This window comes from Hyla sarda, chromosome 5 (assembly GCF_029499605.1).
Source record: "Hyla sarda isolate aHylSar1 chromosome 5, aHylSar1.hap1, whole genome shotgun sequence".
Taxonomy (NCBI): domain Eukaryota; kingdom Metazoa; phylum Chordata; class Amphibia; order Anura; family Hylidae; genus Hyla; species Hyla sarda.
The window spans coordinates 345,454,211-345,473,925 of NC_079193.1; the positions used below are offsets into that span (position 1 = coordinate 345,454,211).

The 19,715-nt window shown below is 41.0% G+C and overlaps 1 protein-coding gene across 4 annotated transcripts in view; it reads left to right on the top strand.

Moving 5' to 3' along the window:
• Nucleotides 1–19,715, top strand: part of LOC130274353 (fibrocystin-L-like) — a 191,926-nt gene that overhangs the window by 90,239 nt on the left and 81,972 nt on the right. For all 4 annotated transcript variants that reach the window (XM_056522599.1, XM_056522598.1, XM_056522600.1 and 1 more), the window contains 8 exons: nucleotides 326–447; nucleotides 632–957; nucleotides 3,105–3,247; nucleotides 8,197–8,301; nucleotides 14,336–14,521; nucleotides 14,965–15,135; nucleotides 15,716–15,930; nucleotides 16,375–17,356. In XM_056522599.1, the coding sequence (XP_056378574.1) occupies nucleotides 326–447; nucleotides 632–957; nucleotides 3,105–3,247; nucleotides 8,197–8,301; nucleotides 14,336–14,521; nucleotides 14,965–15,135; nucleotides 15,716–15,930; nucleotides 16,375–17,356 (2,250 nt within the window). The remainder of the gene's footprint in view (nucleotides 1–325; nucleotides 448–631; nucleotides 958–3,104; nucleotides 3,248–8,196; nucleotides 8,302–14,335; nucleotides 14,522–14,964; nucleotides 15,136–15,715; nucleotides 15,931–16,374; nucleotides 17,357–19,715) is intronic.

Consider the following 19,715-nt stretch of genomic DNA (forward strand, 5'->3'; position numbering starts at 1 on the left):
CTTAAGTTAGGCATCTCTCCCTAGCAGTGTATAGGGAGAGGCGCATCACTCAAGATGACCAGACAGGGAGCAGCCATCGGGACCCACCCCGGGTCTACTTACTCAGGTCCCAGCAGTATATTCAAGCTATAATCACTCTGAAAAGTGTCTCAGAGTAATTCATAGTATCCCGCAATCATGATGCCTTTTTAGTCCTGTATTAGAGAACCCACCATAAAGCATTAGGATACCCTGGTGAAGTTAATGACTCCATTTAGTTTTTTCACTCTCTTACATATTGCCTTGCTTGTTTGCATTTATCCTTGTAAATATCATTTATTTCTAGGCGGCACATTAGTAACAATTCATGGCTCTGGATTTAGTAAGAGCTCAGCAGTAGAACTTGGTGACAGTAAATGTGTTGTGGTCTTTGCCAATCTAAGCGTGGTCAACTGCCTCACCTCTGCGGTAAGTCACTGTTACGGATGTGTTGTATCAATATTGTGTTAGCTGTTTGTGTTTGTTTTTTATATTTGAGGGTGTGGGGCAATCTCTTTTACAGTAATCTAAGTGAAATATGAATGTTAGCCACATATTTTTTTAAATAAAATTTTCTTACATGAAATATGTATTTTTTTATTTTTTTTTGCAGGGAGCAGAAGGCTTTGCTGATGTCACTGTTTTCACAAATGGATTTAATGAAACTTTACATGATGCCTTCAATTTTACCTCTACCTCTGCACCAACCATCACAGAAATCAACCCAAGTACCAGTAGTGTTTTGGGTAATATAACCCTGACTATTTCAGGCTCTGACTTCCAGAATGAGTCAGTGGACAATGCTGTGTCTCTTGGGAATAAACCATGTCAGCTCTTGGAGTGGACTCCAACTAAAATAATGTGTCTTCTGCCTGCACTTCCTCCTGGGAAGTACAATGTCCTTGTGAAAGTTGGAAACTGGGGATTTGCAATATCCAGGTAATTATAATGTTTTTGGTATTTTTTGTTATTTTTGCAATACATTATTCTATGGAGGGAATTTAAAAAGACATTACGTCTGGCTTCAAGCTTAAAAAGTTGCAGATATTTGCACAAAATTTGATGAGCACACTGATCTGTCTTGCTGCAATTTCCATCCTACCGACCCAGTATAATTTTATGGAGCCAATGGAGATTGCTGTGAGCTGGGGAGTGAAGTTCTTAAGCGTGTGCTTTCCGCTACTATGTATTACTTGGTCCAGTTGCAATGTTCCAGTTATCACTGGGGCTTCAGCAAATGGGACAACCCTTTAAAGGGGTACTCTGGTGGAAAACTTTTTTTTTTAAATCAACTGGTGCCAGAAAGTTAAAAAGATTTGTAAATTACTTTCATTAAAAAATCTTAATCCTTCCAGTACTTATTAACTGCTGAATGCTACAGAGGAAGTTATTTTCTTTTTGGAAGACAGTGCTCTCTGCTGACATCACGAGCACAGTGCTCTCTGCTGACATCTCTGTCCATTTTAGGAACTGTCCAGAGCAGCATATGTTTGCTATGAGGATTTTCTCCTACTCTGGACAGTTCTTAAAATGGACAGAGATGTCAGCAGAGAGCACTGTGCTCGTGATGTCAGCAGAGAGCTCTGTGTTCCAAAAAGAAAAGAATTTCCTCTGTAGTATTCAGCAGCCAATAAGTACTGGAAGGATTAAGATTTTTTTATAGAAGTAATTTACAAATTTGTTTAACTTTCTGTCGCCAGCTGATTTAAAGCAAAAAAGTTTTCCACTGGAGTACCACTTTCAATTAAGAAAATCACCATGACCCAAAATCCCATTTACAATAACTTCATAATTTTTTACTGCATAACAATGAAGGCTGCTGCTGCATGTGATTATACTCTTAGGCATCATGCCCTCAATTTCATATGTAGGTTTAGGAGTAAAACAAACACTTGTATGCTTCATCAGATACCATACTGTGGAAATATTCTCCATTATGGAGCACCATGTGGCTGTAAAATGGATGTCTATTGCTCCACAGTACATGCTCTATGCCAATGTGCAACCTTTATGCACATGGATCTACCATGTGCATCCGGATATAGGAAGCAAAGAGCCCCTATTCACTAGAAGTATTGTCAATGCAAATCTCTAAGGGCTTTTAGTATCAGTGTTGGTTTACAATGACCTTTCATAATAGAAAAATATTTTTACACCTTAAAAAGTACCAGCAATGTCATGAATACATGTACAAAATATAAGAGCTATACATGAACATTCAGATATATCTATTATAGACAGGGGGCGAGTCCTTGGAAAAAAGTGTGGGAACTCACCCAAGATTTCCATTCATAGGCTGGTCCTGCAGGGCTCCTGCTGATGGGAACATTGTTCCTGCTGTGGAAAAAGTGCAGGAACTCCATTCATGCAGGACTTGGGCCCTGATTATAGAGCATTAGCAGAACTTCCCTTTAATCTTAGGCTCATGGCTCTCCTCTTGACCAAGGTCCCATGTATGTGGAGTTTGTTGTATGTTTTCCATGGATTATTTTTAGGCACACTGCTATCCTCATACATACTGGTCATTGTCATCCTATCCCACCAGTACTGAACCTGCAGAAAGAGCACCACCTTTGTCTATGGGCTGTGCCTGGCCTTGTCTTTGGGCTGTGCCTGGTCTTGTCTTTGGGCTGTGCCTGGTCTTGTCTTTGGGCTGTGCCTGGTCTTGTCTTTGGGCTGTGCCTGGTCTTGTCTTTGGGCTGTGCCTGGTCTTGTCTTTGGGCTGTGCCTGGCCTTGTCTATGGGCTGTGCCTGGCCTTGTCTATGGGCTGTGCCTGGCCTTGTCTTTTGGCTGTGCCTGGCCTTGTCTATGGGCTGTGCCTGGCCTTGTCTTTGGGCTGTTCCTGGCCTTGTCGATGGGCTGTGCCTGGCCTTGTCTTTGGGCTGTGCCTGGCCTTGTCTATGGGCTGTGCCTGGCCTTGTCTTAGGGCTGTGCCTGGCCTTGTCTATGGGCTGTGCCTGGTATTCTAGCTCAACCTCATTCAGTTTACGTGTGAATGGGACATCAAGTTGTACACCACCAGTTGATGTAAATACAGTGAAGTGATGGGTGGATGTTTTGTAGCTAGCCTCTGTTTTTTTTGCAGCTTGACCAATGAAACATCAGTTGAATATATTCTGGAAGTGAACAGCATTGTTCCACAGTATGGATCCCTGTATGGAGGTTCTCGAGTCACACTGACCGGATCTGGGTTCAGTGTTGTCCCAAATGAAAATAAAGTAAAAATAGGTATGTTATCATTTGTCCTGGTGTCTGCTTCTTATAGAAATTGCATCCAGCTGTTCTTTAATTTTATCTGTTTTTTAGAAAGCTGGGTGACAAATAATGATGGCCCCATTACAGCTTCCACTATGATTGTCACCCAGCTTTTTCAGACTTTTGAACTACCAACCTGTCTAGTTTGTTGGCGTTGCTTCTTATATGATGTTGGTGCTAAACTACAGTGTCCAAGTACCCTTCTACAAGCTGCTGTAGTATGAAGATTTGTAATGCAGTCATAGACACTGCACTATCAGGACACATCAGGACATTATCAGGACTCATCAGGACAATACATTCCTGCTCAGATGTTGTTAAGTTAAACATGTCTAATGTACAGTATTACATTGCTTTTACACTTCACATGTGAATACACTGAAGTGTTGTGCAAGGGTTAATTTTTTTGTACTGCCACCATTGGTGCAAATATATAAAAGTGTGTGAGGATTGGGTCACATGACATTCCTTCAGGCTGGCTTCTGCTAGAGGTTTCTAGAATGTTCTAAGGCAGTAGTGTCCCAAGTCCAACCCTCTCAGCATTGGGCTGAAACCAGTCAAAACCATTTAGTTCTATACCCGGCTTAGGCAAGAAAAGCAGCTCTGCTAGTTGATCCCTACTGGCAAAGACTGTTGTGCAGTAAACAAGCAAGGCTTACAGCGTGAAAACGAAACCTTCCAAAATTAGCAAAATTGATTTTTCTTTTTAATTTCCCCACAAAAATAGTGTTTTTTGGTTGCGCCATACATTTTATGATATAATGAGTTATGTCATTACAAAAGAAAACTGGTCGCGCAAATTGTTTCAAATTTCTAACCAAGTCAAGTCAACTTTGAGTTTGGTCATGTTGATTCACAAAACCTCTTGTGTTTAGAAGGTGTATTACCCAAGAATTGTCTCCAGCTGAGAAGTAAGGCTGGGTTCACTTATATCAAGCGTCCGACATAGTTTCACTCCGGCGTGCACCAGAGGGAAACTGATGCTAGAACTGATCCCAATCACTTGAATGGGACAGTTCACAATCTTCCAGCTCCCAATTTTGACGTCAGATGGTTGGAGATGTCAGAGGGCACTCGACAAGGGAGCACAGCTTGCTGTGTTCCGCTGTCCGCTGTCCAGAAACAATGGACGCTGGATGCCAAACAACTGATGACAACTTGTCATCAGTTGTGGCATCAGTTGCATCGAGATCTAGGCCAAGTTCACCTATGCCGGATGCCGGACATATGTGAACCTATATATTTGTCCCCACTCCAAGTAGAAACATCTTTAAAGGGGTACTCCGGTAGAAATTTTTTTTTTTTTTTTTAAATCAACTGGTGCCAGAAAGTTAAACAGATTTGTTAATAGAAATAACAAGTGTGTAATCACTGGCGCAGGAATTGCTTCCCATTTTAGGCAGCCAAGATACAGCAATATGGGTCCTGGCTGGGGCCCAAAAAAAGTGTAGACTCAGAGGAACAATTCAACTTGTGTATCGGCGCACATAAAAAGAAACACCCATATGGGAATACACTTACTTAGTACAGTTGGTTTATTATTTTCTGTATGAGATAGGAAAGTTCTGATAAATATATTGATATTGATTTCGTTCACTAGGCAAAACAAAAATTGGAGAAAAATGCTATTAAGTGAACAATCCAGTTATTGTGTCCGTGTCACAGAATTGTACCAACTTTGTATCACTATATATTAATACAGAGAAACTTACGTTTGTCTCATGTGTCTTGTTAGAGTTTCTCTATGGTGAAGGTTAATGCCATTTCCCGACCGCACTAGGCGGCGTTCACGGAGCAATTCTATCTTTGTCACTGTAAAAATAAACCAATAACTGCGTAATTTAAATATTTTAAGTACAGTGTGTCTGGATGCAAGCAAGGGTGGCAGAGTGCCTGACTGTACAATACTATGTATTGTACGCCGCAAAATGGCAACAGTAAATTATTTCTATTAAAAAATGTTAATCCTTCCAGTACTTATTAGATGCTAAATACTACAGAGGAAATTCTTTTCTTTTTGGAACACAGAGCTCTCTGTTGACATCACGAGCACAGTGCTCTCTGCTGACATTTCTGTCCATTTTAGGAACTGTCCAGAGCAGCATATGTTTTCTATGGGGATTTTCTCCTACTCTGGACAGGAGATGTCCGCAGAAAGCACTGTGCTCGTGATTCAGCAGAGAGCTCTATGTTCCAAAAAGAAAATAATGTCCTCTTTAGTATTCAGCAGTTAATAAGTACTGGAAGGATTAAGATTTTTTAATAGAAGTAATTTACAAATCTGTTTAACTTTCTGGCACCAGTTGATAAAAAAAAAAAAAAAAAAAAAAAGTTTTCCACTGGAGTACCCCCTTTAACCCCTTAAGGATGCAGGACGTAAATGTACGTCCTGGTGTGGTGGTACTTAACGCACCAGGACGTACATTTACATCCTGTGCATAACCGCGGGCATCGGAGCGATGCCCGTGTCATGCACGGCTGATCCCGGCTGCTGAACGCAGCCAGGGACCCGCCGGCAATGGCCGACGCCCGCGATCTCGCGGGCGTCCGCCATTAACCCCTCAGATGCCGGGATCAATACAGATCCCGGCATCTGCGGCAGTACGCGATTTCAATGAATGATCTGATCGCCCGCAGTGCTGCTATTCAAGTGTAAAAAAAAAATGTAAAAAAAATTTAAAAGTAAAAAAAGTGAAAAATCCCCTCCCCCAATAAAAAGTAAAACGTCCGTTTTTTCCTATTTTACCCCCAAAAAGCGTAAAAAATTAATTTAATAGACATATTTGGTATCACCGTGTGCGTAAATGTCTGAACTATTAAAATAAAATGTTAATGATCCCGTACGGTGAACGGCGTGAACGTAAAAAAAAAAGTCCAAAATTGCTACTTTTTTTAATACATTTTATTTAAAAAAAATTATAAAAAATGTATTAAAAGTTTTTTATATGCAAATGTGGTATCAAAAAAAAGTACAGATCATGGCGCAAAAAATGAGCCCTCATACCACCGCTTATACGGAAAAATAAAAAGTTAGAGGTCATCAAATAAAGGGATTATAAACGTACTAATTTGGTTAAAAAGTTTGTGATATTTTTTTTAAGCACAACAATAATATAAAAGTATGTAACAATGGGTATCATTTTAATCGTATTTACCCTCATAATAAAGAACACACGTCATTTTTACCGTATATTGTACAGCGTGAAAACGAAACCTTCCAAAATTAGCAAAATTGATTTTTCTTTTTAATTTCCCCACAAAAATAGTGTTTTTTGGTTGCGCCATACATTTTATGATATAATGAGTTATATCATTACAAAAGAAAACTGGTCGCGCAAAAAACAAGCCCTCATACTAGTCTGTGGATGAAAATATAAAAGAGTTATGATTTTTAGAAGGCGAGGAGGAAAAAATGAAAACGTAAAAATTTAATTGTCTGAGTTCTTAAGGCCAAAATGGGCTGAGTCCTTAAGGTGTTAAAGGGGTACTCCGCCCCTAGATATCTTATCCCCTATCCAAAGCTGTACAGAGCAAGGCTGATGACTCACGATACAGGGGGCTGGAATATCGTGATGTCACGGCTCCGCCCCATAATGATGTCACGCTCCACCCCCTCAATGCAAGCCTATGAGAGGGGGTGTGATGGGATGTCCCTGCGATCACACATCCTATCCCCTATGCTTTGGAGTCTTTGTCTAGGGGCGGAGTACACCTTTAGGCCAGAAGAGATAGAAGCTGTACAAGGACTATTTTGCAACCACTGGACTCACAGTGGATTTACAGACATAGTCAGTGCCCTGCCATAGGCAATCATAATGCAACTAACCATGAGTAAAAAGATCTTCTACATTCTCAAGACAGTGAGCTAAGCTGTAAAGACATTCCTCAGTAGAGTTTACCTTAATATCTTAAAGCATCACTAAACGTTCTTATAGCAGAGACGTTCCCACATTACTTCTGCTACAAAAGCAGCTAAAGAGGATTGTGCCCCAAAACTCATACACTAAAGCAAAAGACTGTTAAATTCTCTCTACCATGTGCAGTTAGGATTCTGCATTTCTTGTATTGGTGTGTTCAGAGGATTTACAAGTTAACTTTTTTGTTTGTAAGTTTACACTCAGGGTTAAAGGGGTACTCCACTGCACAGCATTTGGAACAAATGAGCCAGAGTCGGGAGCTTGTGACATCATAGCCCCACCCCCTCATGACATCATGCCCCACCCCCTCAATGCAAGTCTATGGGAGGGGGTGTGACGGCCATCACGCCCACTCCCATAGACTTGCATTGAGGGGGCAGGGTGTGATGTCCTGAGGGGGCAGGGCTATGATGTCACAGGCTCCCGGTGCCGGCTTTAGCATTTGGAACAGTTTGTTCCAAAGGCTGAGCAGCCGAGTACCCCTTTAAAGGAGTAGTCCAGTGGTGACTCAGTGGTTAACAACTTATCCCCTATCCTAAGGATAGGGGATAAGTTGCAGATCGCGGGGGGTCCGACCGCTGGGGCCCCCCGCGATCTCCTACACGGAGCCCCGACAGCCCACGGGAAGGGGGCGTGTCGATCTCCGCACGAAGCGGCGGCCGACACGCCCCCTCAATACAACTCTATGGCAGAGCCGAAGCGCTGCCTTCGGCAATCTCCGGCTCTGCCATAGAGATGTATTGAGGGGGCGTGTCGGCCGCCGCTTCGTGCGGGGGTCGACACCCGCTATCTGGCCGGAGAGCCGGGGCCCCGTACAGAGAGATCGCAGGGGGCCCCAGCGGTCGGACCCCCCGCGATCTCAAACTTATCCCCTATCCTTAGGATAGGGGATAAGTTTTTCACCACTGGACTACCCCTTTAAGGACTTTTACTGTTGTGCAGATCTCCAATTAAAAATTCCCATTTTATAGCTGTATTATTATTTATATATTTATTATATTCCAGGCTCCCTCCCATGTGGTGTCTCTGTCAGTTCAGCCAAGGAGTTGATCTGTGTGATCCAAAAACCTGGAACAGTCTATACGGTAACAAATCAGGGAGTAGATTCAGGTGGGTATGATATTCTGCTAGTGCCATACAAAACATTAAATTCAAAGCATGTTCCATTGAAGTATTGATTATTGCTTATGGATATTGTGAGATGGATTATGGATATTATAAGATGGATACATTTGCTGCAACATGCTAGATATGTTAGACACTTCTCTCTACTGGCATGCTTTATGCTGATATTTTACACAAAAAATGGTATGTGCCTTTAGTATATCTTTCCCATTTTTTATATTTTCTTATCACACAGCTTTTTTTCTAGACACTTTTTAAAGCATAAAACGTTTATTAAACACATAATGAAGTTACTATACAGTAACACTACTTTTCGGCATTATTTGTACCAAGCATTTTGAACAGCCTGAAGTTGAGGCTCCATAGCATCCCTAGAGAATCATTATAAAATAATTGTATTACCACGACATAAATTCATTGTTTCCATATGCAAAAAAAGATGTGGTGTCCCGGTACCGCATCCTATACGGTACCTGACCTGTTTATAGGTCCCCATAGCCAGAGTCCTTAGGACATCGGGGTCCTTTTGTATAGTCCACCTCTCACCCCTATAGTCATTGCTCTAATCATATGCTCCTTATTTGTGGAAGTCTAACTGTATAAATGTATATAAATAGTTAATTACCTGTGAGAAGCGTAGCAGGACCTGCGGGTCACGTGATCAGGTAAACTCTATGGTATTTCGGCTTGAGGACCTTTGGAGGCCCTTGTGATGTAATGCACTCATTTCCTTTGTGACGGTGAGTGACAGATGGCTGGACCAATCAAAACAGCCCGCCCTTGCCCATATAAGGGCACGGCGGCCATTAATCTCTCTCTTGGTTCCTGGCTGTTGACGAGAAAGGATCTGCGCTGCTGTCATCAGTGAGTCTAGGCCTTAGCCTTGCGTCGATGGCTGTTCTATTCCAAATTGCGAGTATATCAATCCCTAAACACTCTGCAAGACCACCGGACCTTATCTATCCCCTAAATCCAGAAGGATCTTCGCAATATACCCTGAATTCAGAGACTATTGTCTAAAGTCAAGGTCCGCAACATCTGTTAGTCATTGAAGTATATAGAGACTGTTTGATTGAGACTGTTACTACTCTGTGGATGCACCGCAAGCCGTTAAGTAAAGTTTATGCAAGTTCAAATTCAACTACCTTGTGGACCTTCAGTCTTTATTCTTATGCACCTATCATTACTGGGAAGGGCGGCGATAGGCCAGAGAATCATCTCAGCATACTAGCCCTCAGCCTGGCATCACGAACTATAGGGTTAACATTAACCCCTGATATACCAAAGCAAATACCTGACTGTACTACCCCTACCCCTGAAGCTTACCACAAAGACTTGACACAGTGTTTACAAAGCTGCTTTCAATTTTTTTCATAGGTAAAAATTAATGTTCAAGCACAGTCATGTGCCCACAGTAGTGTGACCCACTAATTTTACATTGACTGACAGATGATGCTACTGGTACCATTTACCACAATTATTACTACAGCAGCCTAGGCGGTAGCACAGGTGTTACCGAAGGCGGAACCTTTGTGGAACGGCTTGGTGTGGCACCAAGCTATGGCATGAGGGGTTCCACAAGGTGGTCCCACATTCCATGGGCTGGTTTAGTGGTGAGGAGACTGAACCCTAGAGCAGGTGCAATAATTTATTTTCTTGTGAGAAATGCAATCTTCCATGTAATGGAGGTACAGTCTCATAACAGTGGAAACAGCAAAGTTACCTGTGTGGTGACTGTGATGGTTTCACAGTACCTGTTACTTTTAATAATCCTTGGTGGGGTCTCTCTGAAGCAGACTTCTATAGTTTAACAAATATGGTAAGCACAGAGGCAAGAGTGTTTGATCAGCATGTCTTCTTTGGTTATTCTCAGAGGCTGGGATTCTTTATGCTTGTCTCCCAGTTCCACAATTCCCAAACTGCGTGCTGTAGCTCTTAAAGGAAAACTGTCAGCCCATTCACACTAAATATTATACACTGGCTTATAGTGTGGGTGAACAGGAGTCCAATGAGGGGTCACTTACTTAAATATGTAGGTCCTGAGATATGTCCCCCAGAAGATCCACTAATGAATTCAGTGAATTGCGCAGTGGGGGCGGGACTTCATAGGGGGTGGTGCTTCAACGGCTCAATTTACGTATTTATTGTCTGTGACTCCACATTCTACATCCTGGTGAAGGGGAGCCACTAAGCCCCACCCCCTGCGAAGCCCCACCCCCCACTGTGCGATTCACTGAATTTTGCAGAGGATCTTCTGGGGGACATATCTCAGGACCTACTGGAAATATTTAAGTAAATGACCCCTTGCTGGACTTCTGTTCACCCACACTATAACTGATGCCGGCACCTCGCTGGAACAAGCGAGTAGAGCGGAGATTCTCCAGCTCCCTGCGTCACAGCAGGTTGAGCATGATCCCGTCTGAACCGAGGAAACAGTGGATCCGAATTGGAAGTCCTGGGCAACACTTGGTCTATAGGGACAGAGCTGCTTTTTTTGCACATTTTTTTCACAGGTGAACTATATGAACCCTCTATGCTTACAGGAATAATTAGGGTCGGCCTTTCTTTTACAACAGCAACCCCGGAACCTGGATCAAGTTGTGACCCACTATCCATGTGTATATATTTATTGTTTGACCAATGATGTTACCTCCCTGATGACACCAGTATAAGTACTGGTAGAAACGCGTTACCGGTCTCTTTGGTTGGGAGTATTTGTTGTAGAGGAGGCACGGTTGGGCTGGCAGGGCCAAGCAGAGCCGACCCTAGTCATCCACCACACAACATTAACCGCTTGCCAATTTAATTGGCAATGGTGATTTGTGCTCACAAGTACACAATTTGTTTGGTATATTTTAATTGTATCATTAAAAGCTATATTTTAGGCACACCCCAGACACGTTATTGGGTGCTCTATTAGTTTTCACCCACACTATAACCCAGTGTACAAGGTTTAGTGTAGGTGATGAACAGTCTGACAGTTTTTCTTTAAGTTTTGTGTGTGTAGTGTGTATGTTGAGATTGGCCCTTCTGTGTCACAGCAAAAATTGGGTACAGACAATTAAACCATATGAATAATGCACAGACGTTATATAACTCACTGTATAAATCAAGTATTAGCGCATAGCACACAAGTACTACCACACCTAACCAACAAGGTCCTCAACATGTGCAGTGGGATATCGCACAACTACTACTACTTTATGGCCAGAGCTACACACAGACTATATGTAGTACACTGAGTCGCAGGAATTCTGTATATCCCTCAGGACTGCAGCTGTAAATGGATAGTAAAATTGAAAAATCTCAGTCATAATATAAAGTATATTTAAAAAAGTTTCAGTGGCACTCACCATATCATCATATAAAATAAGTCTTTTATTTCATAACTTCATAAAACAGAGGGAGTGAAGGATGTGGATCCAAGGAAAGTAGGCAAATATCCGGCTTCTAGGTCAGGATAAAATCCAAACTTTAATGAAAATTTGCTAAAAGCATACAGGTACGGAGTGCAGAAAAAAACAAATAAAAAAAACAAACAAAAACGAAACGTCGGGTTTCTTCTTTTCAACAAGTCGTAATCATGGCACATTACTGGGATACAACACCTAATTTATATATAATAGCATCAGAAACCTGACCCCTGTCAGAAACAAATGCCCCATCTGCGTTACATCATGGGCGGAGATACAACACAGTTCAATGGATGTACAAGTATACCAAATACTAAACCATGTTGCAAATACATAATAATAAAGAAGGAAACATTATAACAGATAACACATAGCACGATAAAACCCAAGGCAGACTAGGCTGTTTAGTACAAATAGGATAAATCATTCCTAGAATTTAGACCAGGTGGGAAGCAAGTTTCAAGATTCAATATCCAAAACGCCTCCAGTCTGAACACTAACTTACTCCAATCCCCTCCTCTCCGTGGAGGGCGCACCCTTTCTATGCTGGACACACTGCATTTTGGAATTGAACCGGAGTGTGCTTCTCTCAACATGTTTCGTGAAACCTGACAGTGATCTAGTAGTGCCTCTGTTAAAGCTTGGTATGTGCATGTGTATTCTCATTTTCAATTTTCTGGTTGTACAACCTATGTATTGTAAGTTACAGTCTTCACAAACAATAGTGTAAATCACATGAAGACTGACAATTAATAAGTGTCTCAATAATATATTGCTTTCCCATTTTGCAAGGGCTAAATGTGGGAGAATTCTTCATATATTTACATGTCCCACACATTATAATTGCCTTTGCTTGTCAACCAAGTGTCTTTATTACTTTCATCGTGAAGCTCACTGGGTGACAATTGATTCTGTAGAGATTGAGCTCTCCGAGGAATAATTCTAATGCCACCATCCAAAATCTGTGGTTAACAGTGGTAAATGTTTGTAGATATGATGAATTTCATTAAACTATTTAGAGTACAATGTGGAGAAAGTGGGTATATGCTGTTTTTTTTATCATCACTGTTTTGTTTAGATAGAAAGTAGTGTCACTTAGGTACAACGAGAAAATTTAAAACGAGAATACAAGAACACATGCACATAGCCGACTTTAACAGAGGCACTACTAGATCACTGAGAGGTTTCACAAAACACGTTGAGAGAAGCACACTCCGCTTCCATTCTAAAATGCAGGGTGTCCGGGATAGAAAGGGTGCGCCCTTCCCGGAGAGTAGGGGATTGGAGTAAGTTAATGTTCAGACGGGAGGCCTTTTGGATATTTAATCTTGAAACTCGCTTCCCGTCTGCCGTAAATTATAGGAATGATTTTCATATATATATATATATATATATATATATATATATATATATATATATATATATTATATATATATACTAAACAACCTAGTCTGCCTTAGGTTTTATCGTGCTATGTGTTATCTGTTATAATGTTTCCTTCTTTACTGTTATGTATTAGCAACATGGTTTATTATTTGGTATACCTGCACATCCATTGAACTGTTTTGTATCTCCGCCCATGATGTGAGGCAGATGGGGTGTTTGTTTCTGACTAGTGTTGAGCGGCATAGGCCATATTCGAATTCGCGAATATTCGCGAATATATGGACGAATATTCGTCATATATTCGCGAATATTCGCATATTCTCGTTTTATTTTCGCATGTGGGAAAATACGCGTATGCGAAAATTAACATATGCGACTTTTCGCATATGCGAAAATTAGCATATGCGAATTTTAGTATATGCGAATTTTCGCACGCCAGTCTCACACAGTAGTATTACAGCCTTCTTTACACCACACAAGCTGGAAGCAGAGAGGGGTGATCACTGTGATGTGTACTGTGAAGAAAAAAAAACAAAAACGAATATTCGTAATTACGAATATACAGCGCTATATTCGCGAAATTCGCGAATTCGCGAATATGCGATATTCGCGAATAATATTCGAATTGCGAATATTCGCGAGCAACACTATTTCTGACGTGTCTGATGCTATTATATATAAATCGGGTTTTGTATCCCAGTAATGTGCCATGATTAAGACTTGTTGACAAGTCGAAACACGTTAGAGTTTCGCTGATGTTTTTATTTTTGGTTTGTTTGTTCTACACTCCTTACCTGTATGCTTTTAACAAGTTTTTATTAAAGTTTGGATTTTATCCTTACCTGGGAGCCGGATATCTGCTTAATTTCCTTGGATCTACTACACCTGGGGACTCTGCTCTAGCGTTTCCTTCCATGCTTCCAACATGAAATACATGCTGCTCCCTCCTATCTGATTAACCCACGCTGGAGCGGTGAGCTGATACATTTTTCCTTCATTATATATCCAGTGAAGGATGTGAACAGAGGCTGGAGCGACATCTGTTTCACGCCACAAGGTGTTTTGTCAAACTACAATTTTATGAAGTTATGAAATGTAAAGAAGACGTCATACTTCTTATAAATTTTATGGTTAAACATTTATACATTAAAAGGATATATATTTATTTTTTGTTATACAGTTTGCACTGATAAACTAGTGGGTTTTTAATTGTTTTTTAGTGCGTGGCCTTGGTTATGAGTGGTCACCATCAAGCCTGGTGATATCTACTGGAGACACTGTGGTTTGGAGCTGGCAAGTCCTTCCTTTTATTACGGGTATTGGATACAGAGTGTTCTCCGTGTCAGATCCTGCCAACTCTACCTATGATGGCATTTCCTTTAACAGTGGGGTTCGTGTACCCTCAGGTTAGTACCCACTTTATTTAAACAATATCATACAGAAGGTTGTTGTTCATTGGCTAGACATGATTAAGCTGATTATTATTATCGGTATTGAGTTGAGGGCTTCTGATTTGTAGCCCAATGTTTGTTTGTTTGTTTGTTTTTTTCAATTTAAATAGAGACAGTAATTAAATGAACTCTGGCTCAACAATTCCTTTAAGCTGAGGCCACATGAGACTTACTTTTCCACCACAGATTTGACTGCAGTGACTCTACTGCAAAATCCACTTGTGTTACATGGGAATTTTTATGCAGATTTGCTTGTGGACAGAATTTGCCCCATGTAAAAGTTCCATTAATCTAGAGTCACTTTATGTATTTTCCAATGCTTTACATAGCTCCTGATTGACAATAGAATACTTTGTACTAGAATGATATTGATAACATTCATGTTTTCTATCTTACAGGTGTCTTCCAATATCAGTTCACATCTCCGGGTATTTATTACTTCAGCAGCGGCTATCTTGATGATGGACAGACAATACTTATGCAAGGAGTAATCACTGTAATCCCCATCAGTGACCAGTACAGCCCAGTGAATGTGTCTATTGGGGGACTGGAGGCCACCTATGCTTCTGGTAAGTAAATATACTACACTATATATAAACATTGTAATACAAAATAATCTGGTTTATAAAACTTGACAATGCTGCCATTAGTGGTAGGATCAGACTGAAAGGCTTCTATCATTTGAATTCTTCCAATGGCTCTTTGGTTGCTGTTGGAAAGCTTCTATCACATCACTTCTTCCAATAGCTCTGCAATCGCCATGTTAAATAGTTGTCAACAAAGCAGAATGCAGTGGTTTTACTGACAAGATGCTCCTTCCTGAGACCCTAGTACTGCTACTTGGCACAATACTTTACCTAGAAAAATGGCATCTCCTCAGTTACCCTAAATCCTCACCTTCACTATTCCAAACACATTTCATCCTTTTGACTTATTATTGGATCACCAGGGTAATAAAATTGTGTGTAAAGGTAAGAACATTGGCTAGATGCAAATATAGTGAGCTACTGGTAGAGAAAAAGTAGCCACCCCCCCCCTCCTTATACAGTATGTATGTCACCTCTTTTTAATCAATACTCTAAACTACTAAAGATATTATCAAATATGAACATTTATTGTTATAAATTTATTGTCATATTGTTTTTACAGCTTCGCTTCCCACCACACCACCAAGTGGATGTGTCACACCTGATCCGGAGTGCCCACAATTCACCTTCTCACCTCCCAGTAACACGTCTATATGGTTTAGATACTCAGGATGTTATTCTCCAGTTATTACCAGCATTACACCAAACTTCGGAACAATCCATGATGCCATTACCATTAGGGGAACCGGATTCAGTAACATTACTTGTGCCAACCAGGTAAACGGCCTTATCCGTCAGCTTTATTACAATGTTATACCTTGTATTGACTGTGATACATGACATGTCATAATAAATAATTTATAGAAATAGAGTAAGTGCTAATAACAATATTAATTTCTTATTTACATGTAAGGTGATGTTTGCATTTTGCACTAATATTTGCAGCAAAAAGTCTTCAAAAATGCAAGGCATGATGACGCTCAACCTGAACATTCTTATATTCTTTTCAGTGCTAATGTACCACATTGCTGCATTAGATTTATAAAATTTGTCACACTCTAGAATCCCCAGTTGCATGGACAACTACTTCACTCTACCTTTGCACCATTTTTAATACATCTTTTCCATAATGTGAAATTCACTAAAACAAGTTAACCCGACAGTCTCTTCTTGGTTGTACCTTAATTTGCTAAAACCAATTCTTGTGTATTTTTATCTTAGGTTTCAGTTGGCGCCTATCCTTGCGTTGTTTCTTCTGCTGATAAAAATTCAATAACATGTAAGGTGGATCCTCAGGACTCAATGGAAATTGGAGTTGCAGAATTGGTGTCACTTACAGTAAACAACCTGGGCAATGCCATTAACACCTTAAGGAATGAGATGGACAGGCGATTCGCCCTGCTACCCCATATTGACTCTGTCTCACCAACCAATGGATCAGTTACAGGATCTACCAGACTTACCATACACGGGTCCGGCTTTGTGAACATAAATAGCAGCATCACTGTGTCTGGGTTAGGTTGTGACATTGTATCTGTAAATTACACAGATATTATATGTGATACTCAACCTAGTTATTCACACAGCGTTGCTGTTGGGGTAAAAGTGATGGGAATCTCTGCCCAGTGTCTACAATCCTGCAGCTTCACCTATTCTAGTGCACCCACACCAGAAGTATCCAGCGTTTCCCCGACTGTAGTCCGAAACTCCACCACAATCTACATCAATGGACTTGGCTTTGGGGATATTGCTAATGATGTAACTGTTTATGTCAGTGACATAGAATTAGATGTAGTAGCTATCAATGACACAGATATAACGTGCAACATAGACCCCATTCCTGCCGGAAACTATTTCGTCAAAGTTATTGTGAGAAGTAAAGGCTTGGCTACTGGGGCTTTCACTGTGAATAGTCCTGCTGAAGCCACTCTCTTGACACCTACTGGAAGTTTGTTAGGTGGAACTCTTCTTCTCATACAAGGAAATGGATTTCATCCTTCTAACACCACTGTGCAGGTTGGTGGTGCACCATGTCAGGTTACCGCAGTAACTTCTTATAGTATCCGGTGCATTACCCCTCCCAACACCACTGCTAAATCTGTTGCCGTGATAATACGTGTGCCATCTGCTTCTTACCCATCGCTCACTTTCTCCTACTCAGAGGCCGAAACCCCAGTTATAACTTCAATTCTTCCAACCACAGGTAGGAATTTTTTAAACATTTTTTTATAATGTTATACATCACATATTGCATGGATGAAGCTGAGCTAAGAATGATGCTAGTCATGGTGATATTCGCATCACATGCTCTATGGTAAATGTACTGCTTTTTTTACTTTATTTATATAATGTCTGTTTTTGTGTTTTTGTATTTTTCTGTCTTGGGGTATGTTCAGACACTAGTTTTATGTCTGAGCAGTTTCTGTGCTAATTCTTCCCAGGGTTGGAAGAGTTAATGCTCTAACCCTATTGCAGCTTGGGTGTGCCTTTAAAACGAGAGCTCTGTTGGAACTCTGAGCTGGTGATTGGTTTTTACTCTGACTATTAGGCTGAGTTCACACTGTGGAATTTCTAGGCCGAATTTCTGCTGGAGATCAAGCCGGCGGCACTAGGATCGTGCGGACTGCATTGCCCTCCCCATAGATGTCAATGCATTTCTGAGCAGATCTCCCAAAAGATCCACCCAGAAATGTATTGCCGTCTATGGGGACAGCAATGCAGTCCGTGCGGTCTTGGTGCCGCCGGCTGAATCTCCAGCAGAAATTTGGCCCAGAGATTCCGTAGTATGAACCTAGCCTTACTGTTTTAGTCTATCTGTTTATCTCTCAGTTTTAACAATGGGTATTATGCCTGTTTATGATAGATTTTAGTCTGCTTGGTTTTTAGTACATCTGTTGGTTTTTAGGATTATGTATGTCCGTTCTGCTTTAACCTTGTTATCTTAGTCTGTGTTCACACTGTGAGTCTTGCTTGTATTTTTGGCACTGATATGTGGTATTACACATCCAAATTATAGGGTTTTCTCACATGTACATAGACCTCTATTGCAACATCCCCATATATGCACAATTATACAGCCTCAGGTGTAATTCATATCCATACAGTCACATAAACTCCAACTGTTCACAGCATGTGTGAATATCCTTTGTCATATAGACTTGTAGGACAACGCTGCTCTCATAAGTAATATTTTGATATTCCCTTATATAGGCCCAGATCTCATGGATGTAGTCTATAGCAGCATATATATTAGTTACAGTCCAAAGTCTTATTGCACATACCAGTGATTGCACAGTACATAGTCTATATTGCATATGTAGTATTTTTGCACATAGGGTTAGTTCTGCATCTTTCCCCCAAAAAAGTGCTGGTTTTATGGCATTCCATCAGTGCAATGTGCATATAAGGTGCTGCAATGTTAATAAAAAATCTGTGGTCCCGAGATTGCTTCATTGATGTATCCGAGAAGCCATCGTGGCTACTTCTCGCCTCCTGTATTCAGATTCAACGCGTTTCTCGCTGTTATTTTCATCAGGAATCTTGATTGCAACAGCAATCGTTTAGCATAAAAAGCTCCTGCTGTAGCGTGTATTGGACATGACACTGATGGCAGCCATGTGTCCTACTGTTGTGTGAGCTGCTCTTATATATCAGAAGCCCAACCCCCTTCTTCACTTACCGGCAGTCAATACCCGCTCCTGTCAACTGACGCACGTCCGGTATCTCACCTGGGCAGCACGTCAGCTGATCTAGAGTGAGGGCGGGTATGATATGCAGGGTCACGGGATTGAGAGACGTGCTACATGACGCCTTGTTTTCATTCATGTTGTCTAGCAACTATTTGTGTGCGTGTCATGAGTGAACTCCGTATCAGCGCGAGACATGTGATAATTATATCCTGCACATGTTAAGGACAACTTAGTCTTACTACAGCGTAGACAGATAGGTACTGCTTTTCCACCTGTATCTGTGTGTATGTGGGCATTATTATCCGCTCCAATCTCAATGACACACATTCGCAGGGAAAAGCCGGTAGTTATTATATAAGCCCTCAGCTCATTATGATACATATCTCAGAGCAAACGCTACATAACAGTATACCTAATATTTTCGGACAAACTGTAAATTCTAAACAGACCTGGTGTAATTACTGTTATTGGCTGCCATTGAAAAAGTAAATGTATCCTTGACTCTGTAGACGTACCTACATATTCATGTATGTTTAGCAAACTGAGTGGCCAGCAATTGATATGAGTAAAAAACATGAGTAGGAAATAAAGTCATTTTGACCATGGGGCTTAACTGATTGTATTCAGAAAGTCCATTCCGCCTCTCTTTTCAATAACAATTTGTCCCATATCCCTCCTCTTTGTGGGGGCTACACTATCCCGTGACCCTGCATATCAAACCCGCCCTCACTCTAGATCAGCTGACGTGCTGCCCAGGTGATATACCGGATGTGCGTGAGTTGACAGGAGCGGGTATTGATTGCAGGTAAGTGAAGAAGGGGGTTGGGCTTCTGATATATAAGAGCAGCTCACACAACAGTAGGACACATGGCC